At 44.9% G+C, this 27589-nt stretch overlaps 2 protein-coding genes across 2 annotated transcripts in view; one reads left to right on the top strand and one right to left on the bottom strand.

Moving 5' to 3' along the window:
• T265_14242 (hypothetical protein) overlaps positions 1-27589 on the bottom strand; it is a gene marked incomplete at both ends in the record, with an annotated part of 69793 nt that overhangs the window by 5685 nt on the left and 36519 nt on the right. Inside the window, 3 exons of the mRNA XM_009172734.1 lie at positions 11369-11494; positions 11585-11947; positions 15511-15872. Of these exons, the coding sequence (XP_009170998.1) occupies positions 11369-11494; positions 11585-11947; positions 15511-15872 (851 nt within the window). The remainder of the gene's footprint in view (positions 1-11368; positions 11495-11584; positions 11948-15510; positions 15873-27589) is intronic.
• T265_07240 (hypothetical protein) lies at positions 14433-17709 on the top strand (the record flags this gene model as incomplete). The annotated part of the gene is made up of 2 exons (XM_009172714.1): positions 14433-14670; positions 17516-17709. 2 exons carry the CDS (start codon positions 14433-14435, stop codon positions 17707-17709), a joined length of 432 nt encoding a protein of 143 aa, XP_009170978.1.

The following is a 27589-nucleotide window of genomic DNA, read 5'->3' as shown; positions in this document are numbered from 1 at the left end:
TCAAATAAATCATGGTTGTACGGCAATGAAGCATCAGTGTTGAACACTGATGTCATGCTGTCGATGACGACGACGATGACGATGATGACGAAGAAGAAGTAAGTGAACACACCGCATATTTGAGATTAGACTTAAGGATAGACAACCAGGAAACTCCAATCTGAGATTTTGGGCAGCGGGTCAATTAAGCCCACCGCAGGTTGGCGGAGTTGTACCTATTCGGACGACAGTGAAGTTGATTTAGAACTCCATGAACGAGAGATTCAGCTGGGTTCCAGGTGAGTCTCCATCGAGACCAAGTTGGTATGGAAATGGATGTGTTTATCGAAATCCGTCCAATTTGGGCCCACGTTGTCGGAAATTCTAGGACTGTACCTACCTGATGAGCTCTAACAAAAACGGAAACGATCGTGGTCTTTCCTTGGGTAATCAGCAACCTTATGTATCGCGATATCTCGAATATCTTACGAACTGAGGCTCCTTCAGTTGCTTAAGAAATCACAAACGAGGGATTCAGCTGTGTCCCAGGCAAGACTCCCGTTGAAACCAAGTTGGTATGCAAATGCATGTGTTTATCGACAGTAAAGTCTGTCTAATGCATCCCAGATTTTATATACATGCACACCCAGAGGACATACACAATGAGTCACTTTGACGTGCGCCAACGGTACGCCAACGACGGTACGCCAACCACGCTCTGTGCACCTCAAATTCACTACAAGCAAATTCAAAGTCCACAAATTCTCACCGATTATTGCTGACAGATTTCCGGTAAACGCATCGCGGAGTACTAGTTTAGTGATTTATACTACTGATAAAAATCCGGGAATAATATCCGGTCAAGTGTTCAAGTGACTTCGGCGCATTGGATGGAAGGTTAATATGGAAACTTTTGAGCAGTTTTACAGTGTTTGCTCACCATTATTCACCATTCAGACACCATTCGAGATTTATCAACAGGACGCTTGAAGATGTTGATTTTTCAATGTTTCCAAGCAGATGGGAATTTTAATTGCGTGTAGTGAGTAGGACGGAATCGATTCATCCGGCTTTCATGGGCATTTTTCTTTGAGAATTCTGGAAACAGTTGCGCGATTCGTTATTTGGTCTCTAGAGTATAGAGGTTGCCTTTGTTCGATTAGACAAGGGAGGCGTCACCTGAATGGTCAATTCAGCTCAACTTCGGACTCCCCGGTGCGTGCTGGAACTCGCACATAACGAATGAGAAAGCTGGTTTTCGGTAGATTTTGAGCTTGTCAACAGATTCACACTTGACTAAGAGTTGTCCTTTCAATCAATAGAAAGGTAATCGTTCGGCTGTAGCATTTCGTTGGCCGATCGCTGCCATGGCACCCGAAAAAAATTCGAGGGCTCAGGTACTACTGGACTTCCAAAACCTGGACGGGGGCGGTGCTGATGCCTGGTTTGGCTCCAAACGAAGTACTTTTCGACCAGTGAGTTGAGGCCTTCACCAGTGAGCCATTTAAAACTCGAACTTTTGAGGGAGCGCTCGCTCACCTATCCTGATGAGAAATCTCAAGCGATAATAACGGGGAAATTGTCTGATTTTTCCCATCTCATCTAACGAACATGAAATGACAAGTTGAACTCTGCAATGACAGCTTCTCGGAGAATGCTGTGGTGTAGGAACTTATAGAGAGCGCCTACAATACAGATCGAGCCGACTATAGCCTTGTCTGGACTCGCATTCATCACTCGAACAAATTGATCAGGCCAGCCTTGATGTTACTGTAAGTGTTTACTCCAAATCTGAGGGTGAATAAGTGCACTCTATTTAAGACGATAGTCACCAGTGAACACTGAATTCAGTGACGTAAGTAGTCTGTCACAAGGCACAATTTGCACATCACCGAAACTATTCACACACGGGATGACACCATTTCGAACGGTCCGATCAACCACCGAATGGGTCACATGCGCGATGAAGAAATGAACGTAAAATCGATATTGGAAAGTCGATATTAGAAATTCTAACCGAAAAAACCGTACACAACCGAGTCACGTGAACCAGTCACGTTGGGCACAGCCCTTGCTCAGATCGTTTTGTGAACAAAAGTCCTGCCTTGATTATGCAGTCAACAACGTTTGAAGATAGGCAACCGTTGTGCTTTTCAGTTAGAAATCGCATTTCGAGTTTTCAAAAGGGATTTTTACGCTCGTCTATTCGCTGTGACATGAACTGAGGCTAGGGACAGCGTTTAAGAGATGGGCATCCCGTGACACAAAATACTTTCATATATGACTATTCAGGTTCCTAAAGTTCATCATAGACCAATGAGTTCAAGACGTTTTGAACGGTTTTCTGTCTGTTCAAAGCTCAAGATAGCTTTCAGGATAACTGGTTCCTGGAATCATATCCCTCCACCATATGGGAGTTCCACAGAATGAAGATGTCCGCAAATTGGTGAGATGCAATACAGGAACAGCCATTGAACGCTCAGAAACATAGATGTGGAACACTCCATAAAACCGTCAAAAATACGTCAAAGACGTTTCATCAGTAATCTCTCCACTTCAGGTTGAATTATGAACTAATTTTCTAGTGAAGCTTCGCAGGACCTGTTTTTTCGCTAAGAGGACATACCAGCGTGCTTTGCTTGCCTTAACACAGTTTTTGGTAGGAAAATCTCTTCGGGCACCAACAATTACACATCGCTTCGCGCAGTTAACGAAGCAAGCAGTTTCGTGGGGGTATCATTCACTGATCATGTTTCAGTTGAGTTTTACGCTGAAACCATCTGAGTTGCAAACCAATTTGGTTTTCACGGGAGACTCGAGTGAATCTCTCGTTTGTGATATTTTACGACTGAATGTGCTGCATACAGCCCACCTCACGTTTCAGTTGACACGATATTCGAGATATCGCTGTATATTTTCATGAGGGGAAACTCTTCGACAACCCACGACCGGTTTCGCCCTACTTGGGGCTCATCAGGTAGGCGCAGCCCCCCAGTTTCCCTCAACAGTATGTTCTACCTGAAACCAAATTGGACTGATTTCGAGAAATACACTCATTTGCTAGTCGATCTGGTTTTCACGACAGACTAAACTAAGCGTCCAGTTTGCATTCAAGGAGAACAAAAGGTTGACGGAAACTCAAGAACTGCACCTACGTCGTGAGCCCCAAGAAGTGTAAAGCCGGTCGTAGGCTGTTAAAGAGTTTTCAGCTAACTTGTTAGTGGTTTGCTTTACTGAATCATCTGTCATGTGCCAATCGTGACAGGAGGTAAATCGATCGACATATCTGGGACCGAAGCTGCTGAGTCGTTATTCGATGAATCACGCGAACAAATAATATCTTTTGAGCTTAGATATCTTTTCATACATGATAATTCAGGCGGGCCTAGCGTGCAGTAGTGGCAACACTCTCGCGGTCAAATGTCCGGCTTTGAAATTCCTGCACAACCTAAGATGTGCACTCTGTTCAGCTCTCGTAAGAGTGAAACTCAAGTCCAGTGCTTTCCCTTTTAGTGTTGACTCACCAGAATAAATAGCGCAGGACAATTGGCTAACACTTCAAACGAGAGTGATGTGAACGTGGCTCACCAATCTACTTCTAAATCATGCACAAATTTTACCACTATGCTCGTTATTAGGAGAACCAACTCCGAAAGTAACGAGACCATATAACAGCCAATGGAATAACCGTTTTTCGTCGAGACAGATTTCATTGGTTGTTCTTCACTCGTCCTTGACAGATGAGTCATATTCTTAGTGTCACTTTTTTGACCTGGTTGTACGCGACAGTGATCAATAGATCAGCCGGTTCGCACTTTCATTTATTTTCTTCTGGTTTGGCCAGGCGCACCAGGTTATCAATCGACTATCCAGACCTGACTTATTGAAAGTAACATGATATAACCCTTGACTGGGTGTCTGCACACTCAAGTCTCCTCAGTTATCCGCGAGGTGCGTGTTGTTAACCACGGATGAGGCAGTTATGGAGCACTCCGTGAGGTTTCATTCAAACATCGAACTCATTTTCTGAAAGGGCCCAAAAGGTAACGAAGTTACGAAAAAAGTCAGTCAAGAAAAATTTAGCGCAGAAAAATCTACTCACAATCTGATGAACTGCTCACACAAGTAACGAGTGGACTGGAATGTTGATGTGAGTTTGTAGCGCACAGCAACACCGAGTTTGTCACGATAAACTCGGAGCTTATAACTGTCAGAGATCAAAGTGGCACGAACCGAGGGTCGGACATGTAAAGCATTCATAAATCTTCCAGTTGTAACACCGTTTCGGTACCTGGCTACCATGCGACCTACAGGAAGCACGTGGGCTGATATTCCGCCAGGTGGTCCAAGCCTAAACAAGAGCAGTCGAGATTCCGGGGCTGGGTTTGAACCACGAAGCCTCAGGTCAGTACCTTTGTGCCTCGAACATGTGGCATGTCAGGACTCCGTACTGGACGCTCGTGATTGAAGAAAAAGCTCGTTAAACTTGGCTTTTAGGTTGGAACCAGCCCAACGATCGATCTGATCGAGATCGAGGAAACCGGGAAAAATGTTGTTCCACTCAAATTCATGAATTCTCCAGGACAAAGGGGCCTGGGTTACATCCACACTTGCCTACGAGCCAGACGGAAGCCACAATTGGTAGGCCTCGCGACACACTCACAAAAGAATAACGATGTGCGAATCGTTTGTAGAATTGATCGTCTCTCGTGATAAAAATTAGACACTCAACTCAGACGATAACATGGTCACGTTCTATTCGAAAATTCCATATCTCGATGATGATCAGCTGACAAACACCAAGTGGTTCAAAGCAACAGAAGATCGTCTGAAATTCAGGTGTTCTTTTACCTAGGGTAGATTGCATTTGGTCTTAAGGCTGTCTCTATGCACACGTATTTCAAATTTGTTTAGTGGATAAACAGAAAATAGTAAGGTTCTTTTGAAGATGGCGGCTGATCGGATATCGTTAAATCTGTCCTGATGGTTAACTACCTGTTTGCTTGCTTGCTTATTGGCAAGGAGGCGTCTCCAACTATCTAAAAACCAACCGACGAGTTTCACCAGCTCAAGCTCCCTCTAAACTGCACGTGACAGAAATGAAATTTGAGCGTGAAAGCGATGAAGCACTGTGATGTCTCTCCATGGTAGTCGATGAACGATCCAGTGAGAAATACCGGCCCCGGAATGTGTACAGCTTGTGGATGGACTAACCAATTAGGTGTATCTTGAGATAAGCCACATTTGTTCAATTTTGTCCCAGGAACTGTGATTTAATATCGCTGGGACAAAGCTATCCCAAACGATGGAGAATTTTACAGACTTGCAAGAACCACTCAAAAAGGGTCCCTGTGGGAGGTACTCGTTGTTCGGAGAGGGACACAAGGGAGTCTCTTAAACGGAAGTCATATATCATGGTAACGAAATCGTTAGTCTCCAGAGGAAAAATAACTCCGGCTGCGATGAAAGAGTATCAGTGCTGAGAAAGAACAAACGTCGATAAAAAGTTATTTACTTAAGTGTCCGGAGGCCAGCCGTCCCTAATAACCGAACACTAGATCATTTGGACGGATGTTACATGCTGGACATGGGCCAAACGAAGGCATGCCCTGATTGGTCAGAATGCCAGCCAATCCGAGTCAAGCACCTTTGACTCGACGCTTCTCGCCCCCTCGCGGAGATTCTGGCACAGCCTTGTGGAACACTCTGTGACTACCCTATAAATACAGATGTAATGATTCTCCTTTTTGTCTCCATAAAGGGCTGTGTAGAGCTACCGTGCCTTTTGATATACCATAGTTGGCGGAGCAGGAAGCCAAAGGACCGATACAGAGTTGCACGACCGGCCAGCAAGTTACAGCATTAAGCGAATGCCAAGTGAGGCGGCCTGGTGCAGCACATTCAGTTACTTGCAAATATCATAAACGTGGGATACAGTTAGGTTCAAGGTGAGTCGCCCGCAAAACCAAATTTCCTTGCAAATAAGTGTATTGGCTTGCATAAACTCAACAGTTTATGTGGTATATCGAGCACCCGTCTATCAGAACTCCATAAATGGCAGGCACGAACGAAATCGAGTGGTGATCACAGCTGTGAAGAGGAATTTCAGATTTAGATCGCCTTCAGTGAGGTTACACACGTCCTCGTGCAGAAGTGCCTTGCACAGTCTGTACAATGCCAGGCGTTTCCATCATTATACAATTTTACTTACTGGCCGAGAACTTTACTCTGTGCTCATAAAACACGTAACTAGCGACATCAGAACGACATCAGAAACTAGCGGTGGAACATGAGACGCAGTCGGCCTAAAGGTGTCGTGAATATTAGCTAAATACACTGATTCGCACACACATTCCGTTTTGCCAGGGAGACTCATCTGGAACCCAGCTGAATCTTTGGTTTGTGATGTTTCCAAGTGAAGTAGAATATAAGGTTGAGGGAAATTCGGGAACTGTGCCTACCTCCTAAGCCCCAACAAGGATGAAACCTGCCGTGGGTTGTCGTCTTCAGAGATTTTCAGAGACCTATGAGTGGTGTTAAGGTCGTGGAGGGTTACATAACTCGTTCTCTCTTTTTCAACCAAATTAGGATACATTTCTATCGAGGGACGTGGGTTGTTCACACTTTTAGCTCCGAACGTAAACGGACTTCCAATGAAATAACCGTTTCCGTTCGGACAGTATTAGTTGGTAGTTCTTCAACTGCCCTTGACAGAGGAGTTCTAGTTCAGTGTCACTTTTTAGCCCGCCCAGAACTTTCCACATGAGCTTTATAAACAGCCCGTTTTCGGCTGCACATGACGCCTCTAAGCTTCAGTGATCAATAGATCAGCTGATTCGCACGTTCATTGGCTTTCTGGTTTGGCTAAGCGGCTATCAAGCGGCTATCCCGACTGGGGTTAACGGTATTTAGAAGGCGTTTAGGAGACGGTGGTCCACAATACCTAACTCATTGTTGTGCTGAAAGACTGGCCGACTATATGCATGTCCATGTCCCCAAGATTTAGATTTCTCGGTGGGAGGGGAACGAGTGTGTAATGATTCGAGCTTCGGAGATCACACACACACACACATACATACATACATACATACATACAAACATACATACATACATACATACATACAAACATACATACATACATACATACATACAAACATACATACATACATACATACATACACATACATACTTACATACATACATACATACATACATACATACATACATACATACATACATACATACATACATACATACATACATACATACATACATACATACACCGCAATTTACCACAACGGTCTACTTTTCACCAATCAACTCTTACAAACTGAACAAACTCCTTGGTGTACAGCACAACACAATTTCCTTCACAAGACGTCTCCCTCCCTAACTGAACTTTGCCTGTCAATAAATCCCTGTCAAAGCTGTTCACTATCTACGGGATATAGTTATTGATTTTTTTCCAAAATCGTAGTCGGTTAGTCAGGTGCTTACTTCTTGAATGTCACCACGAGAACTCTGTTAATAAATCTGTCTCCCACCTTGTGTAGTTCTCCGAAACCTAAAGACTGATTCGCTCGATAGCCTTAAATGTGATTCGAATCTATTCAGTGGTTCCGGACGTCTCGTTTGAGCACAGTGGTTGTAGTTAAATCAGAGGCTGTCACACCAGCGCATAGTTGTCGATGTAAAGCGTAAAACACAGGTGCATTTTCCCTGGAGAACGCGCCAGCTGAGACAGTAAGTAAGTAAGTTTTACGAAGAACTTACTAAAGTGTTGGTCTGGACTAACTGTCCTTGCTGGCTGTACCCGACAATAGCACGTGTCAAATACAGAATGAGTCTCGATAAGCGTCGTTATCTTGCCTGGAACGAGCAAAGAATGTGGTAGGCTACGTGCGATCTCTGGCGTAAGACCATGTGATTAGAGTTCGGTTACAGCTCACCTAATCCTGAGTACACAGAAGATGAGGCTGTGAAAGAAAAACGGTGTCAAAACATGGCATCTGTTGGCTGCAAATACCACTGACCATGTGTGACATATTCTGTTTCACAGCGGGGCTCATGTTTTGCGAAATCACATGCTATGCATAACTGACCAGAATTAGAGTTGTTTGGCTAACCGAAGCTTTTCAAACTTTTTTGAAGCTTTATCCTTGGATTTTTGTGACTCGCTTAAAGAGATGGTCAAATTTACGGATTGGTTTGTCTTCCACACCTGGGAGTTCTACTCAAAGGAGGGTGAACAAGGAGCAAGTCAAATTGTGTTCTGTGGGTAATCGATAACTTCACCTAAAGAAAGATCACCCCGAAAAACCGATCACTATTGGTTTCCTGCGCTGTGTTCACCCTTGGAATAGTCCAGTCAGAGCTGGTCTTTTCTGAGCGCTACTCATCACTGAGTGCGCTCTCTAAAGAGGAAGATATCTAAACCTAGACTGAATCGGACAGAAGTTCTAACCGAACATTTTCCCGCCAATGGTCCAACTACGGTGTCACAAGGGTGAAAAGTTTTCACTTGTCCTGAAGACTACTCATGTAAGCTAAAAGACAGCTGTCTCCCTTGATCAAATTGAAGGGACTTGCTGTAGTCCAACATAAAAGTCATTTGTAAATAGCATGCAAACCGAAGCACGAGGCATGAAGTACAGTCACTTGGAGAACATCATAGCAAGAGATCGGAACTGGGATTCAGTCGAGTCCCCTGTTAAAACCGAACAAGTGTGGAAATGAGTGTAGTTCGTGGTATTGCGTACAATTTCGGTTCACGTGGAACATGAGCATGACCTCTCTGATGAACCTCGGGGAGGGCGAAACTGGTCATGGGCTGTCGAAGAATTGAGGAGCATTTCGTCAAGAAAACTCAGGATCAAAGTGTCGCTTATCCCCTTCAAGACCTGTGGACGCAGCCACACCAAGTTGATCTAGTTTTGTAGGTATTCATTTTTCAGGAGCTTTGTTCTCGGAATTTTTCGGAGCAAGAATCACAATTTTGATCTAGCGACTTCAGCCTCTAACCAACCGCCAGCTGGATGAGTCACAGAATGGAGAATTTCAGCACAGTTAGATAAAAATAATCAAATGAGCGTGATAGTAACCAATGCTATGATGTTTCAACAAATTTCACGCTTTTTCTCACGGCAGGTCGGTGCTATTCCAATCCATGAGGCGCCATCAGATAGATGCAGTCTTCGAGGTTCCATCAAACGCATGTTCTGCTTGGAAACTTATGAGTAGTTTCCTTGAATAAAGTATGTTGTAATATCTCGAATATCGTATTAAATGAAACATGAGGCGGCCTTTATGCAGCACATTTAGCAAAAGAATATCATAGACCAGAGATTCACCTGAATCTCCCATGAAAACCTAATTGTTATGCAAATAAGTGTAGTTCGTGGTCATTGATTTGTTCACTGACCAGAGCAGTTTTGTCGAAAGCGCAAGAAATACTTCGTCGCTGATTGGTTATTATGTGAGCATAATTCAGCGGGAACACCCTTCTGGTGCCTAGCCGCCACGCCACTCGAAGGAGACACGATGGCCAGGATACTGCCAAGTTGCCTAAGCCTAGACTGCGGAAGTCGAGGTGCAGAGGTCGGGTTCGAACCACAACATTCCGATCAGCAAGTCGGCGCTCTAACTACTAAGCCATCTCGCAGGTACTGACTCTCACCTCTATAAATTTTCACTGTTAATAGGTGAGCGAGGCTTTTAGTTTAAAACTTCCAGAATTTGTTTATCTACGTTGAAAATCAAGGAGTTTAGCTATCTCAGGGATGTCAAGTTCCACGCCGTCACACAAAAGACACACTGGTGAGGCTGGGCTTCTCAAGTGTTACTCTCGGGGGCGTCTGCGGTAACTCAATTGAAAAAAATGGTTCATCTGTAGCACCATTTTGGTGCTCAGCCGCCACGCCACCTGTCAGGTTGCCCGAGCCTAGATTGGGGAAGTCGAGAGGCAGAAGTCGGGTTGGAACCACGGACTTTCCGGTCAGTAAATCCGTGCTCTAACCACTTGTGCCGTTGACAACATTCCACTCTCTTCCTGTATGTATTCGGTGGTCCCTCCTGTAGAAACTAATGGTCATCACTCTCAAGTCATTTCCTCTGAATGCAAGTAATTTACCACTACGGCAATGTCATCAGTGTATGGTGAATTGTTCCAAGGTCATAGATAATGTCACAGCTGTTGTTCAACAAGCAGCTATAAGATAGACATACAAATCTATGGAAGGCCTGAGGGAGGCATCTTGCAATCCCTCTGGGGTTAGGGAATCTGTAAACATATATCAATTTACAATTATGTGAATGATAACTTAATCATTCATTCCGGCCATAGTCATCATCATCACCAAAGACAGCAACAGCAGTATTGGCACTGATGCTTCAATGCCGTACAACCATAAGGTTGGTCTAGCNAAGAGAAAAAGAGTGGGTGAGGGAGAGGAACTAGTGCAGACCTATGTCAAGCATGCTGAGGTCCCTACACCTTCTGGATCTTGGAAGGAACTGACAGCACGAACACCACTAACATCGAGTAGCCGCCATTTCTTGAAACGTCTCCAGCCAAGAACAGATGGGGTCACGTGGACCCCATCCTGGAAGGCCTACAACGCCCAAACTCTTCGCGATCTCTTTCACGCCTTTCTGCTGAATCATGTGCTGTCCACCTCGCGGTTGGCACCATCCTGAAGAAGGCACGGAAAACAACACTCGTCCCGGTAGACGGTGTTTCGTCATGCGTAACACATGACCCAGCCATCGTAGTCGATTATGCTGGAAGTTTTCCGGATTGAGGTGCCTGCAGCACAATCAAATACCCGTTTTCTAATCAACTCGTCACTAGCACGCTGATGCCATCCATAACCAGCCACGCTTCTGAGGCATCGGTGGTCGAAAACCTGAAGACGCCTCACATCATCTACCCGAAGAGGCCATGTCTCCCACCCATACATAGCTCTTACTGTAGCCTGGTACGCATGACCCTCAAGATCCAGTGAGATGCTTTTTTGACTCCACAAGTGACGCAAATTAGCAAACGTGATTCGAGCCTTTGAGATTCTTGCACTGACTTCATCAGACACACTTGCGTCAGAGCAAATACAACTACCGAGGTATGGAAAGTTTTTTTTCACAATTTCCAGTGATTCTCCTTGAATTGTAAGGAATATGTTCGCACATGGCACGTTCCGAAGCATGTCTTTGCACTGTGAAGGTGCAAGGCCATATTGTCAACCTCAAAATCAAGGTCACTTGGTCCTTTGTAGGAAACATCCTACCTCCCCACTTTGAGCTGAAGGGCTTCATATATGAACAATTAACTGTTCCTCAAATAGGATAAGTCTAAAGGAAGGCGGTTTTTTTGGTCGGTAAACTGAACACCTACCCTGATAGTTGATGTCGGTCCAAGCATCCTGCTTAGCCAATCAGCAAGATGAACTCCGGAGCGTAGGACGATCGCCAGTTCTTCTGGTCTCCTGGGTAGTTGACAGTTTAAACCGGTTTCCAAAATCTGTTTCGTTCGTTGATGGAAAAGAGATTGGTGAATGGTTGAACAAATTTATTTTGAATGGGAAACCGCAAAGACAATCATTCAATTTACCTCTTTGAGCCGGTAGATTCGCTCCAGATCAGCGCGAGTCAAATTGTCCCAAACGATGCTTTCTTTTGAACTAATCACACGGATGGGATTCATGCTGCGATACCCATCGTGTGTGAGGGTTGGATAACGAATCGCTCTTTCAGGAGGGATAAACAGCGAGACACCAACACGGGATACGGTTGATCGATTTTTGCTAGCTGATGGCTTCTGATTGCCTTTAAAATGAGGACTGCTTGGCCGGCAGAGGTCCCTTTGTGAATTCACTCGCTCCAGACTAGTCACGTAAGTTTGTTTGGACGAAGGGTATCCGTTTTGGTTCGCCGCCGCTCTCCGAGAATTTCCATTTTCAATACTCACGGGTGGCTGCGGAATGCAAAACACCATGGTGAACGACAAAAAGTGGAATTCGAAAAAAAACAAGTCTGTGCGCATCCCAGTTATCACCAACGTCAGTGTAACCAACCAGTGTGAGATCCCTCCTTGCAAGGATCAGAGTGGGATGGAGAGGCAATCGTTAGCGAATGCTACGAAGGATTTCCGCAGGTTCCGTTATAAACCATTTCATTAGACGCGGGGCGGAGTTACTGGAAGACCGCATACTACTCGCATGTTTCATTAGAAGTATCCGTGTCATACGTGTACCCGAGTGCTCTGTTTGACTAGGACCATAACGTGCGCCCCTCACTAGTAAGGTATGTGAGCTGAAACCTGGACTCCGTTGGTTTCTGCATTCTGATTGGGTGGGGAACATACGTTCGAATGGGGTGCTGGCGTACTCCCTCGACTGATCGAAGTACTCTTCACCTGCCATAGGGCAGAAGAACTCCGTACTCGTTCGACGCTTGATTTCGGAAGTTGATCTGTTGGTACTGAGGGTCCACAGATTACTCCCATTCAAAGAGGCCGTTTTTTCTAGAACGACGCAAGTGCTGGCTAACCAAATTGATTTGCAAATGAGTGTGTGTCTCGAAAACAGTCCAATTTGGGTTCAAGTAGAACATTATGTTGATGGAAACTCGGAGACTGCGCCTACCTGATGAGCCCGAAATGGAAGGGCGAAACCGGTCGTGGGCTGTCGAAGGGTTTCCAGCAACCTTGTGAGTAGTTTTCCTCATGAAAATATGTTGCTGGCTAAAGTCTTTTGTGGAAACTGGTGCAGTCTGAACAATTGTGACCGTAAACTGCTCAGGTCTTGTATTCCGGGACGTTCGAAGAGCAATACCGCATCTTTCCGAAAATTCTTTCCTTTACTATTCTTGTCATCCACCCTTATATATGGAGGTTAACCTTTATCAAGTAAGAACGGAAGGCAAACGAATCATACCGTAGAATCCTACCCTAAAAGTACACCTGAAAATACCGTTTTCCGTCGTTCTTGGGATTAAATCTACTGCCGAAAGGCACTTAGAATGAGCGCCACACACATTAACTTTTCTAACCCTAAGTGGACCAAGTTTTAAACGGTGTAAGTACCCTATTTTCATAAGGGAAAATACTCACAAGGTTGCCGAAGACTATGCAAAGGCCCACGAGCGGTTTCGTCCTTCGTGGGCCTCATCAGGTAGGCGCAGTCCCCGCGTTTCCATCAACCTTATGTTCTACTTGAACCAACATTGGAATGTTTTCGAGAAATACACTCATTTGCAAATCAATTTGGTTTTCACGAGAAGCTCAACGGAATCTCTCGTTTATGATATTCTACAACTGAATGTGCTGCACACAGACCGGATCATGTTTCATTTGGCACGATAATCGAGATATCGCAGCATATTTTCATATAGGAAACTACTCACAAGGTTGCTGAAAACTCTTCGACAGCCCACAACCGGTTTCGCCCTTCTTAGTGCTCATCAGCTAGGAGCAGTCCCTTCTCACAACTAAACAACCGTGAACTAGATCTGTTTGCTCCTGGAAAGTATAGCTAATGCACTCAATCAATTTTTTTCGACAATGCATTCGGATCAGGGAAGCCTGTTGGATAAGATGGTGGAAAATCCATGTGTACTCAACTCGTTTCTGACGTCAAGGAATTGGTTGCGAAAAGGCTCGCATCAAAAAAGAAAGGGAAGAAAAACTGAGCAGTGATCACCTTATCATGCAATTGAATCACGATGACATGTGAGTGCTAGTGGTAGCTACGACAACCGACTGAATACATTGAAAACGTTTTCTTACCTACGAACGAATAATTGAAAAATTCTGATTCTGGGGAGAAAAACCTCCTTTAACGAAGTGTTTGCATTGGTTCGCATTATCTTTCCCGTTTTGAACTACGCTCCAAAAACAAGTCCCACCAAAGTCTCTTTGACAACACATATACGTCTAACCATCTGAAAGATTCTTGCCTGTGGGAAACATCAGTAAAACCCAATATGGCGTAATGCAGATGGGATACCCGAGGTAACCTGTGTTCAGCTGTAGGCTGACGACCATTTGCTGTCTCTTTGCTTGGCATTTTGTGTTCACTGAAATGCTCTCCACGTGACCCTGCTAGGGATGTTCTTTTCACTATCTTGCTGTGACCGTATTTTATTGAAAGTGGAACGGTGAAATCAGGCCTTATAGTCAAGGTGACAGCTCATTGGCTGTTTGTCTGAGATTGAGATCCTAATTCCATAACAACGGCGGAGAGGACATGTGAGTTTCGTTCACCGATGATTCGGGAAGATGGGGTAGGTAGCTCCACATCGGACGTGGGAGCTGATAAATTAGTGCGTAGGTACGCCCTGTCAGTGAACTGTTAAGTGGGGGATCTGGAAGGGAGCAATGCACTGAAGGAAATAGCTTGGATGCATGAGCGCTATTGAGTGCGCGACTGGGCCATGTCTGATAATGTCTTCAACCATGGATGTGGCCCGTCTCGATGTCCCCATCCATGAAGACGGCGATGATCAGCGCAGCTGAGTTTGCTGGTAAGTCAAGTCATTTTTTGAACATCCTCTGGTTCGTCACGTGGTTGTCCGTAAAAGCCCTTCGAGGAATTCGGTCGACTGGCACACGCAGTACGTGGCCAAGCCAGCGCAACCTATGCAGTGTGATCAGTTCATCTATCGGGGTTGTGTTATTTCTCCCGAATACTATTCGACGTACTTCAGCATTGCTTATCCGGGCAATGATCTGAAAACATCGATGGTCAAACACTGAAAGTCGTTTGACGTTCTCAGTGCACAACGACCAGGTTTCTGATCCGTATAGTACTGTGGAGCGCACCGCAGCATTGCAAACTCGACCCTTGGCAGAGAAGCTGATGTCACGCCTACGCAAGTTGACGAAAGCCCCTCTGTGGTTCCCAAATCGGATGGACTAACACAACAATCTCCGGACTATAGGTTAACTTGCAGTCACATAGCTATGAGTGTAATTTGGTCAGGTCTGATCGATAAGTGTCGGTCGATAAGGAAGCCGACCGGCTCCCATTGACTCTTCTTCCTAAGGCATGTTGATTAAAACGAGAGATTTTGAAACATTGAGTGATGGGCTTTGTACTTCCATGAGTCTCACGGATGTTCCGTCACGTGATTGAACAACGGAGTGGACTGGTTTAGGCACGATAGGTAAACTTTTCAAACGCATCTTGCGTAACCAAATCCACCCGGGACTTGAGTTCCCTTAGAGTATTTTTCACGTTAGAAATGAGTGAGCACAACTCTGGACTGACTACTTACTGGTTTAATAAACTGCATTAAGGCGAAGAACAAGAGTAAAACTGAGAAAGTGTTAAGCTGAGGATGTTTACACATAAAGGTTACGGTGCCAGAGAACCACAAAGTTTCATATACGTAATTTAAGAATATACGCTCTTCCAACAGGTTGGAATCGGTCTTGAGAGCGCGCATTCAACCATACTCATCAATTAAAGGCATTTCCGTCTGCTCCTTAAAACCGCCAACCGGCGATCAGAGCTGTGAACAAGTTCAGTCACCTACCTGTTGTGGTAATCGCCTCTGTACATGTGGTTTTCTCCGTTGCATAAGATTCGCTTTCTCCACGTGCGCTGTCGTTACTTCTTTGTTTGTCGGTAGTCGAGGCAAGGGTAGTTTTTCAGAGTTTGAATCCACATCAACAGACGACTCTCGGTGTCCTGTGATGTGTTCCGTGGATCCCCTGGGTTGATGCACACGCCTGGACGGGAGAAAGTGTACCTGTGTGTTTTCTTCTGGTTTCGTTCCCACCCAACCTGGAAGTTTTGAATTGGTGCCTGCATGGATTGTAACTGGTTTTGTCCTTGACAGCATTTTCGGAGACGGGTGTGCGCTGCCAAGGGTTCGTTGGTTGTCTAGGCTCACACCTGAACACCGTGAATTTGAACAAATGTTAGTGATGACGACTGGAAAAACATCGTCAAGGTAAACCAAGTTGGGAAGGGCAAACACCAGTTGGTCATACCCATTTGTGTAAGCAAAGGGGGGAGGTAAAAAAGTAAGTAACTAACCAACTGGATGAATAAACAACCAATTAACTAACTAACTTAGTGGACAGTGTTTCAGGTCTCAACTGAAGCCTAGGAATGTCCAAAAATTGATGCATTTCTTGGATGTCACGGGCCAGTTTTAATCGGTTGCTTGTAGATCCGTCCTTCTTTAGTGTGGGATTTTGGGCCTCAGCAAAGCTTCTCCTGGTTGCTCGGCGGATCCAAACTATCTTTGTGGAAAGGCGCGTAGACACAGTGCGCACCATTGCATTCTACCGGACAGAAAAGAGGGAAGTTTTGGTATTGTCCTCTCTGGGGAGGTTTACGGTAGAGTACTCTTGGTGTCGAATTCTTGGTGTCGACTTTCCGTGTAAAAAATGGGGGGAGTATGGTTGGAATGAAATTAGATAATACGTCTCGTCTAACAGAGCCTCGTTACATCAAATGAAAAGTACATCTTCCAAGCAGCGATTAAACTGATACAATTCGTCGCCTTCCACGCAGATTAGTCCATTACTACGATAGTACAGTTCACTCAGATAGTGAAGATCGCAATCCGTCGCAGCACTCTAAGATCCAATCTCTCTGTGAATTTGAGGGTACCACACCAACATGCGTAATTGTGCTGTAGGTTTGACCGATAAAATACCGTTTTTCTCTACACTAGTAGAGTATTTAGTAAGCATTTCTCACAAGCGCCAAGGAAATCATGGATAATCCGTCGTGGGTTTCGAATTCAAAACATTGTGGAAATGTCCCACCCAAATCGACAGCTTGGCATGACACTCACAGTTACCTATTGAGAGCAGAACTGCCCAGAAAGTGAGTTTAAAGAATCTTGATTAGCTCCGTGAATTTGAGTCTGGTTTATTGTTATGGTTGCCAGAGGAACGGACGATTTTGCCGGAAAACGCATTCAAACCCTCACACAGAAACCACCAGCTGTGGTTAGAATATCTGCTCCCGCGTGATCGTTGGGTCATCTCAACGTCTGACGTTGAATAGGTTCTTCAAGCTGAAGTTTCTTTTCAACGCCACCGCGCACTTACTCCACATCCTGGAGAACTACATGGATGACAGAATACAAATCATAAGTGTTGTTTTGGACTTCCCATTCAATTTTGGGTCCGAAACTATCGTTAGCTGAAATAGGTTGACTATCATCCATGACTACTGAATTCGTGTAAACTAAATTTACGAGAACATCTCGTTGGAATTGCGGAAAACACGCCTAATAAATCGAGACTTGCACAAAACAGAAGCGGAGAGGCAATCCATCTTCCTAATGAGTCTTAGACAGAGTTAAACGGGTGGCAGCTAAGCCCCTCGTTTATGATTCTCCGCTTCAAGTATATGCGCTACACAAAGACCGGCTCACCTTTCAGCCATAGTCAAGACATCTCAGGCCTGATTTTAGACCGTACATACTACACTTAAGGTAGCTGAAAATAGTTTTACTTCGACCAAAACTACTGAAAGAGAATCAGCAACTTGCAGACTGGTTTGTTTCATCTGGGCAGGTGTCAGTTTGCTATCCACCGCTTTGAAACAAGCCAATGAGAATATTTTTGTGGAAGAAAATCAATTCATACACTCTTTTTCACCTCCATATGTGTGGAACAGCATACGGCATGTAACACAATGCAGTCATCATCATCATCGAGAGAATGATATTAGTGTTCAACACCGATGCTTCACTGCCGTACAAACATGACTTAGTTGAAAGCATTATTGTAAAGAAAAGAATAAAGGTGGATGGGGGAGGGACTTAGTGCTAGCTTAACACAATCATTCCGAGGTGCCTACACCTCCAGACATTCACTCAGGCAATCTGGATAGAAACTGACAACAATAACGCCACTGACATCGGTTGGCAGCCGTATCTTGTAGTGTCTCCAACCAGGCACAGTGAGGATCACGCAGTCCCCATCCTGGAAGGCGAGTAGCACCGACAGCACCCAAGCGTTTCGTGATCTCCTTCATACTCCTCTGCCAAGTCAAAGGTTGCCCACCTCTCTGTTTACGCCAGTCTGCGTTGGGCATGGAAAACAACACTCTCTTAGGCAAACGATGGTTCGGCATACGCAACACATGTCCAAACCAGCGCAGCTCCTGGTGCTGGACACAATTTTCAATGGAGGTACCCATTCCACAAAAAAAAACTCGCCTTCTAATTAATTTGTTACAGATACGCGGACACCAACGCACACGAGCTATGGTTCTGAGACAACGACTGTTGAACACCTGAAGACGTCTCAGTTCCGCTGCTCGCATAGGCCAAGTCTCCCAGCCAGATACACACGCCCCTTGAGATTCAGGGACTCAATGCAGCTTACAACATGCATTGCATTCTAAAACGAGCTGACCGAAGGCAGTTTCATGGTAACCCTTGGATCTTTCTGTGCCAAGAGGAAACACAAAAACATGCAGTCAGTATGGTCGCAAGGAACATTTAACAATCTGGCCCACATCTTGCTGCCAAAAACTGGAAAGATGATTTAAGTTCACTCATGTGACCTGCATCGATTGGACACCCACCAGTCGATGAGTTGATCCTAGGCTTGATCAGCCTTGCCTCGTGCTTCTTTGCTCGCATTTCAAGTCTCCTGTCAGTTTGGCCGTAGTTGCGCGCAATGTGTTGCAGATGAACCACAATTCGGCAGTTTAAATGGCCGCGTTGACATATTCCGTGTGCACGCTTCTACAAAGCAGTGTTCGTTGGCTTGTTCGCTGAGCTGGGCTAGCCCACCGCTACGCACAACTACGCACTGATGATGTCACTTCGATTGGTGATGAAACGTTTGCAACCAAATTGCCCAGCTCAGCGAACAAGCCAACGACCATCTACGCCACCTGAGCTACCGGCATTCTCCTCTATAGAAAACAAAGCAGTGTGTTGCATTGCGAATGCAGTGTGTGAATAGACGGAAAGCAGTACCACTAGTGTAAAACCATCGTGACTGACACTTTCTATCCATAACTCGGAGTCAGCTGCTTCTTGATAGATCGGTCGGGACAGTTATTTAGTCGCCGAACATCTTTTAATGATTCAGTAGAGCCCCTCCCCCTCCCGAGCCTATCCGAGGTGAAAATCTGTCTAGCCTTGTGGAATAAAGTCAGCACTAACGCATGTTTGTATCGTAGCGGACAGAAACTTGTCGAGTTCAGACACTGTCCAGTTCGCCTAGGTTTTCGATATGCACAGCGAGATAGAGTAGCTTCGGTATTTCTGGTGACCAAAACGTGCAACATGGTAAGCTTGTTGTCCTTCTCAAAGTTACAGGTGAATAAAGGGTTCCCTTGAAGAATGTCGAAAACAGAAGAGAAATCAGGTGTTCAACCTCTTCTTAACTGTTTGTCACGAGTGAAATATCATCTAAATGTCTACAAATGCCCTCAATTTCTCGCGAATTCGACAGGCGACTCAGCTGACCCCAGAGGTGAATCTCTCCGCTTCAGCAAAGTCACGTGCCAAATGCAAATTCGTGTGCGAATGAGAGTACTTGTCAAAATCTGTCCAGTCTCGGTTTAACTAGTACACAAGTTTGACGGCGACTCGGCATCTTTGCTTATATCTGATGGGCCCGTACAGGAAGGACGAAACCAGCCGTGGATCATCGAGGAAGTTTCAGAAATCTTGTGATTGGTGGGTTACGTCTAGATATCATCTAAGTGTCTTTGATGCAAAAGCAGTTGAGGAATATCGGTGTTTCTCCTAGTGTTCGTCTTTTCTTTAAATATCAGATGGAAACAGATCAGAGTTACAGTTAGGGAACAGTCGTTGTTATTCTAATCACTAGTGGAAACCAAGCGGAAGTGGCAAATAAATCGAAATTCAGGAACTAAACTCATTTGCAAAGCAATTTGGTTTTCATGAGAGACTCGCGTTCAGGTTATTCTACAACTGAATGTGCTGCATGCAGGCACGATATCCGAGATATCGCAGTATATTTTCATAAGGTTACCGAAGAGTTTTCAGCAACCTTGTGAGTAGTTTCCTTTATGAAAATCGTAATTCACTTTCAAAATAGGGGGCTTCATCTAGAAAATTTATCCAAGTCCATGGGTGGAATCCAATCATGCAAATGAATAGCACCAATCCACAAGGTCGTTTGCCACGCGTTAAGCTTGTCAGCGTTTAATTTGCAAAAGAATTACGTCTCAATCAGAACAAGGAGGAACTGAGGCCTGGCATATTGTGCGTCAAGTAATGATGAGAGTTTTGTTGACCAATAAACACATTTATTAACAACTTTCATGAGAATGGAATTCATGGATCGTAACCTGGCCCTCCGTCACGAAGAGACTGGACCTTACCGTAGTGTGACAGTTTGCGAACCTCAGCGACCAATGGAATTATACTGAGGGGTGTCACCCGACACTCAGTCTCTCATACCAGGTTGGTCAGGGGTTAGATGCATGACGAACACAATCCCCTGGTTCTCCAGGTTGGTGATGGAACATGTAGCGACTTGTTCCGTAGAAATGACAGCACAATTGCATTTCCCGCCAAACACCGCTGCCTTGCGGTTAGGCTTTTGAGCCAAAGACTTTAGTTGAGGACCCTAATCGTCCTCCCGTCTAGGTGTGGGCGACATGGCAGTATCCCAGCCCTCGTACAACCATGAACTGCACATAATATGGCAACGAGTAGTCGGTGTTGAACACTGATGTCCTGCTGTCGATGACGATGATGATGATGATGATGATGGGGTGATCATATGCCTTTCCACCTCTAGAGGTAGATGAGTCAAGCTCCTCGTTATTTTCTTGACCAGGTTTATGAGCAGACTCATCTTGAATTGGACTTGAGTAATGAGTTAGATTGAAATCGATTGTCTCAAAGATGTACGCCATCTTGAAGCTCCTCAGACACAAAGAAGTGTAATAATTAGTTACAGTTTTATCGAGAATCAGAACATCGAAATGAGGATATCCTGACTGAGGTAAAGTGCGATCTCATCATCAGAACTACAGTGGTGGTCTTCCAATATTCGGTTAGCTTATTTATTGTACTGATCTTCTCTATCGATGACTGTACCAAGTGGTGGGTTACTAAAGCTCTCTATGCGATTTGCACTGTATCATGTTCCCAATGAGTGACAAATTTTCTCAAAGTTATCCTCGATGGTTAATAAAGACAGCTACTGGAAAAACAAGCCCAGGCACACTAAATACTGAACTAGGAGGCAGATATCTCGAGAAAAGTTCCATGTAACAGAGGTTTCGTTCTGTTAATGGGGCCAATTTGTGCTGGAAAGCCGAGAGAATGCAGCTGTTCCACCCTCATTTGGAATCATCCGCAGAGCATATCTAACGAGATACAAAGGTTTCGAACCCTCTAGGCAGCGGTTTAAAACCGTTTGACCACCAGTGGCTGATCAACAGTGTGATTAGGTCTCACTCAGACACAATATGGCGCCGCACATTCTTCAGCCGCGGAAGCCACATCACATGATCACAGTTGTTGACTGGCTCCTTGAGTACTGCTCACCATTCAATCGGGAAACCACGTGACTTGGTCACGCCTGTTGACTGGCTGCTTGGGTAACGATCACCATTCAATCGGAGAAACCATATGTCATGGTCACGCTTGTTTACTGGCTCCCTGAGTAATGACTTCTCGAATGGAGGTTCACTCAATTTGTGAAATTATTCTCCCTCTGTGCTAATTATAGCTTGATTTGAATGTCAAGTCTTTACGTGTATATATTGATAAGCGCTCACAAAACGACGGCCATTCAGATTCATGCTCCATTTCGGTGAACTTTCCGGCCGGCTCCATTCGTCCCATCTTAGATCTGACCGCCATTTACCCATCCAATCTGTCAAAACATTCTGTTTTAGTGTGGTATGCAGCGATCGCAATAGGCCCACTGACAATCGAGGTGAGTTACCGCATCTGTCAGGGGATTCCTGCACACATCGGTTTTTCTCTGTTTGTACACGAAAATCCTTTCCTTCCAAAGTAGATATTTCGTTTCCATTCTTCTTCTTTCAGTGCTTATTCACTCCTGATTTATTTTCAGTTAAAGATAAAACTCAGATAGCGGTGACTCACGGATGAGTTGTCGAATTTAAAAAAATAACCGATCGATAAGGCTGGTGCCGGGAGGTTGCATCGAATGAGTGTTTTTTAGGACTTACTGAGACAAAAACAGCTGGCCAACCCAGTGTCTATCAGTCCTGAAATAAAAGTGACGCGTGACTAGTGTCCCCCCGATCACTTGAAGAATAGCTTTCAATAATAAATAAACTCGGACACAAAGCAGGTGTGGTTCCACACAGTTGACACAGTCATTCAACAGAGATCCTTTGGGACACAAAACCAGACAGGAATTGTGTAATTCATAAATTATGGGGTTGGAAGAACTCAAAAACTAGGAGTACTCCGCGTTTGGTGTAATAGATCTCAGTGAGTGACGCAGGCTAACGAATTTGTCGGTCGAAAGACACGAGCTGCATGAAGACAGACACCAAAAACACACTGGCCTACAGAAGCCAGATTTGTGGGCTAAAAGGCAACCTACTGCATAAGCTACCTTGAGAGGAAGCGACTGTAATCAAAATATCGAACCCCACAAATCAATGAATGATTCATACTTCAGTCATAGGGGCGAAATGGCTTAGTGACTAGAGGGCTACGTTACTGACCGGGAGGTTCGAACCCGACCTCGGCCTCTCGACTTCCGCTGTCTAAGCTTAGGCAACTGGCAGTATCCCAGCCCTCGTGCTTTCTCCGGTTAGCATGGCAGCTAGGCACCGAAAGGGTGTTACAGCTGACAGTATTCCCATATTCAACGAAAAATTCCTCTAATCACTCCATCACAACAGCGGTAATCTGTGCAATATAACTGAAATCGTCATCAGTGATACTGTGCTTAGTTGCTTGGCAAGCATGAAGGTGACACAATTTGACGTTGATGCTCCGTCCAAGGTCCAAGCCTTCATAGTTCTCTTTTCAGAGAGGTTATCAGCCTCTTCGACGACGAGTGTCACATGGCTGTTTGACACACTGACATGTTTACCGGTGGTACGCTGGTTCCAGCCGCGTTTTTTCCAAAACAGCCAAAGTAAGAAGTTGTCAGGCCATCTATATGATGTTCTTCACGTGTAAATTGCCCTATTAATTGACCTTTTTGATTGCGAAAACATCCAGGTCGTACTTTAAGTCAACTTTCATACTGATAACGCCACTGGTTTTCCGCCACATCATTTAAAGTGAATAACGCGTGATTATCAGTCGACGGCCCTACCAAAATGACCGACATCTCTGCTATATCTGACCAGAAGACACGACCTTTCAAACCAAATGATCGAACGTTCTTTTCCCTTCTTATGGAGTTTTCTAAAACTTTTGTCGGTACGTATATCCTTCGTGAAGTGTAATTTTATGAACTGAGAACTGTTATAGAGACAATAACGGTATTTCCGTTCAACTTGTCTATGTATTCTCTCCATTGCGCCACAGTTCGCATGCATTTGAGTGGGTGATTGGTTGTCACCGATGACATAAATCGATACGCTGCCGAAACTACGAGTTACACAGAGAGTTTAGTTCAACCGTGTTGAGTAAATTACCCGCCAAATGTCGAAAACCACAAATACCCCAGCTCAGATGAATAGTGCTCATTTCATTGATGATTAACTGGTGTTTCACTTTGTGACTTCAAAAAGGCCAACGAAATCAGTAAGACAGGTTATCAGTTGTACCGCTGCTCTAACGAAGTGTGTTTTGGCCGCGACAAATACACTCATTTGCAAATCAATTTGGTTTTCACAAGAGACTCAACTGAATCTCTCGTTTATGATATTCTACAACTGAATGTACTGCACACAGGCCGCCTCATGTTTCAGTTGGCACGATATTCGAGACATCACAGTACATTTTCATAACGGAACTACTCACAAGGTTTCGCTATTGGTTTCGCCCTACTTGGGGTTCATCAGGTAGGCGCACTCCCCGTAGAATACCATAGGCTGGTGATTCAGTTGAGTCTCTCGTGAAAACCAAATTGATTTGCAAATGAGTGTATTTCTCGAAAACAGTCGAACTTGGGTTCAAGTAGAACATAAGGCCGACGGAAACTCGGAGACTGCGCCTACTTAATGAGCCACAAGGAGGGCGAAACCGGTCGTGGGCTGTCGAATAGTTTTCAGCGACCTTGTGAGTAGTTACTTCCGTGTGTTTCGACCGTTTCTATGGGTTTACTGCCGTGTTCGCTTCATCGGACTTGACGAATTCGCTAAGCTGGGCTGGTTGCCATTTCCTGTCAACCTGAACGCTGCATGTATTTCAGGCAGTGGACAAAAGCGTTGATGGCAAGTTGATTTTGCTGTTATTTACTGCTCACTGGAAACCAAATCATTGTTCATGTGGTAGAATTATTACATTTGGTTAACTGCGATAAAAGATGATGGACAATCGACGATTTTTTCAGTAATCGAGAGTAGAAAGGTATTACTCGTGCGACTGAAGTCACGAGGGCGTTATAGCCGGGGGCGTATCAGTACCGCCTGATCGAAAAACGATGGCATGATAATTTGAGTTCAAGGCCATGATCGACTAGATTAGAAAAAATTGGATTTCTCAAGTTAACATGCTGTTATAAACCTTGATGTCACCTCCTAAACCGCCCGTACGAACTGTTATGGTCTCCTGTCTAAAAACGGCTGGAGAGTGACACCAATACTGCCCGCAAACTGATCACCATCAGAATTCGGATAACCTCTACCCTGAATGGGGGTAACATCGATCCAAGTATTCCACTGTCACTGAATTTCAGAGTCCGTGAGCAGAGCCTACACACCGAACGCTGCTTGGACATTTCCGGCGGTTGGTTAGATGGTTACTTAATCTGTGTATCTGTTGCCCTGACAACCAAATTGCACCTGAATCCGCCTTTAGCGGAGGATCTCCGTACCATGGTATTCCTCCCCAACTTTCTTTGATCACACCATCATTTTTCCAGTTGTGACAAATGCGCCATTGCTTGAGAGTGGACAAACACCATGCGCAACGCGATCTGTCGTGTTTGTTTCAGTTTTCACGCTGTCTTGCCTGTCCAAAATTGAACAACTGTGGATGATTGAAAGCTGTTCTCTCTACAACTCTCCCCGGACAGGAGTTGTGGTCCGGGGTCAGATCTAGGTGAGCTGTGACGCTGACCGCGGAAATAAGCCGTTCGGGTTGCGGGGGAAATGTGAAAAAGGAACCTCAGTGCACACACCAGAAGATGATGGACATGTCCAGTAACGCTCTCAGTTTAGACCACTCATCAGCTGGAATTTCCATTCAACAGCATCATTGACAGAAACGCCATAGAAGAACCCTGGTAATTTCTATAGAGGAAAATGTTGGTAGCTCAGGTATCGTAGATGGTGATCGTTGGCTTGTTCGCTAAGCTGGGCAATTTGATTGCAAACGTTTCATCACCAATCGAGGTGACATCATCAGTGCGTTATCGTGGAGCGTAGTAGTGCGTAGCGGTGGGTTGGTGGTTGTGCCTTGGCACATCATCATTGACAGAAACGCCAGAGGAGAACCCTGGTATTTCAGTGCCTTGCGAACATGTCAGTTTACTTGCATAAGGCCATGTAATGCGAAAAAAGAACTGGAACAGCAATGAGGGCCCAGAAATAGACTTCAGCCCCTACACCTCCAACACTCCATCAGACAATCTGATTAGAAACTGGTATCACGAACGTCAGTTACATCAGTTAGACTCCTCGTTGTTCATCGCCTCCAGCCAAGCACCCAAAGAGTCACCGGGGTAGGAAAAAAGCATCGAAAACAATTAAACTTTTTGTAACTTAGAGTAGAGTTAATATATTACTCAAAAGGTTGCTGAAAATTCTTTGGCAATCCACAACCTGTTTCCTCCTTCTTGGGGTTCATCAGGAAGAGGGGTACTCCCCGAGTTTCGGGCAACCTTATGTTGTACTTGAACACAAATTGGACGGTTCCGACAAGTACACTCAAATAGAGTGGAACACAGCTGAATCTCACGTTTGCTTGATCTTCTCAAACGGTCATGGTTGTACCATTGCACATTCGTGGAACAAAATCTGCTCACAGGATTGATTAACTTTGATTCTTGAATTTGGGTGACTCGTCCTAAAAACCTCAACGTTGATTTTTTGTCTCCAAAAGAACTAATAAGTAAGACACTCCTGAACAGGCGAAGCAGTAACTAAGGAAAGAACAGGACAGGAGAATGGCTTGTGGCGACTGCACGATAAAGTCTGGCTCCGAACGTCTTGTAATTTCTCGGATACCCTATGTTGTGAGCCAAAGTCCCTTAATGTCTTCTTATTACCGTGAACCCCAGTCCGGATAGCCGCCTGATCGTCTGGTGCGCTTGGCCAAACCAGAAAAATCAATGAACGTGGGAGCCAGCTGCTCTATTGATCACTGTCGTGTACAAGCTGATGAAAAGTGATGCTAAGAATACACCTCATTTGTCAAGGTCGAGTGAAGAACAACCAATGAAATCTGTCCCTCAACGAAAAACGGTTTTTTCATTGGCAGTTATGCAGTGCCATTGCGTTCGGAGCTGGTTCTCCTAACAGTCTGTTGTCCACGTCGACAATACCTGCCGACTAACTTCGATTCGGTCAAAATTCGGCCGACCATGACAGCACGAAAGGTAATATTTTATCTTTGCCTCGTGATTCTGACCTCTGTTCACAGCCTGAAATGTTAACAGGTCCGCAGGTTCTGGTTTCCCCATTGGAAGATATAAAAGCCAAAGTACGGGAAACGCAAACCAATGAGCAGTTTCCCCCTGAGTTTTGATAGTGGCTGATTTCGAACGGCCATAGGGGGAGGTGTGTATTTTTGTGCGATTAATCCCGATTAGCGTTATATGCTTGTGAAAAGGACGGGAAAGTTCAGGTGGTTGAGACAAAATGTGGGGTAACTTTCATCCGTGTGTCGTTTCCCTCAGGAATTCTGACTCTCTTTCTCATATCTGCTTAGTCTCTAGAAGAAGTCAAGGTGTCGATTGCTTTTAATCTATTTTGTCTCAGAAGCTTATGTAAGAATCCGACTGCACAGAACATAACGTGAACAAAATATACAATTATTTGACAGACACTTGTGTGACTTTGAAAACTCGTTTACGGTATTCGTATTCCCATGACCTGAGGATTTGTTGAAGCTAGTCTACTCATGAAACCGAGAGTAGTATTGTGTTCACCGAAAGTACCAACCCTTGATTCGTATCTACCTGACCCCGACTCGCTCTCCGTTCTGAGCCAATTTGACGCCCGAATTCGCGTCTATCAGAATACGTCGTCGGTAAAAATCCTCGTGTGTTGTGTGTCCGTAGCCGACTACAGCTTCTTGGTGTAACAATTTCTTGAAGGTTAGGTTAGGAGATCCGATATTCTGTGCTGAAATGCCTGCATGGGTGTCATCTTTATTGAGCATCATCACCAAGGTGCATCTGAGAACCGTCATTCGGAGAGTTAGCACTATATCCTAAGTACACCAGCTAATCACTCTGTTGTACAGCTGCCCGTGGCCCAACGGTCACGTGTTCGACCACAGATCAGAAGGTCGCGGGTTCGAAACTTCTTTAGTTTCGTGA

This window comes from Opisthorchis viverrini (genome assembly GCF_000715545.1).
Source record: "Opisthorchis viverrini unplaced genomic scaffold opera_v5_166, whole genome shotgun sequence".
Taxonomy (NCBI): Eukaryota; Metazoa; Platyhelminthes; class Trematoda; order Opisthorchiida; family Opisthorchiidae; genus Opisthorchis; species Opisthorchis viverrini.
Note: the sequence above shows the minus strand (reverse complement) of the source record. Positions and strands in the feature narration are given on the sequence as shown.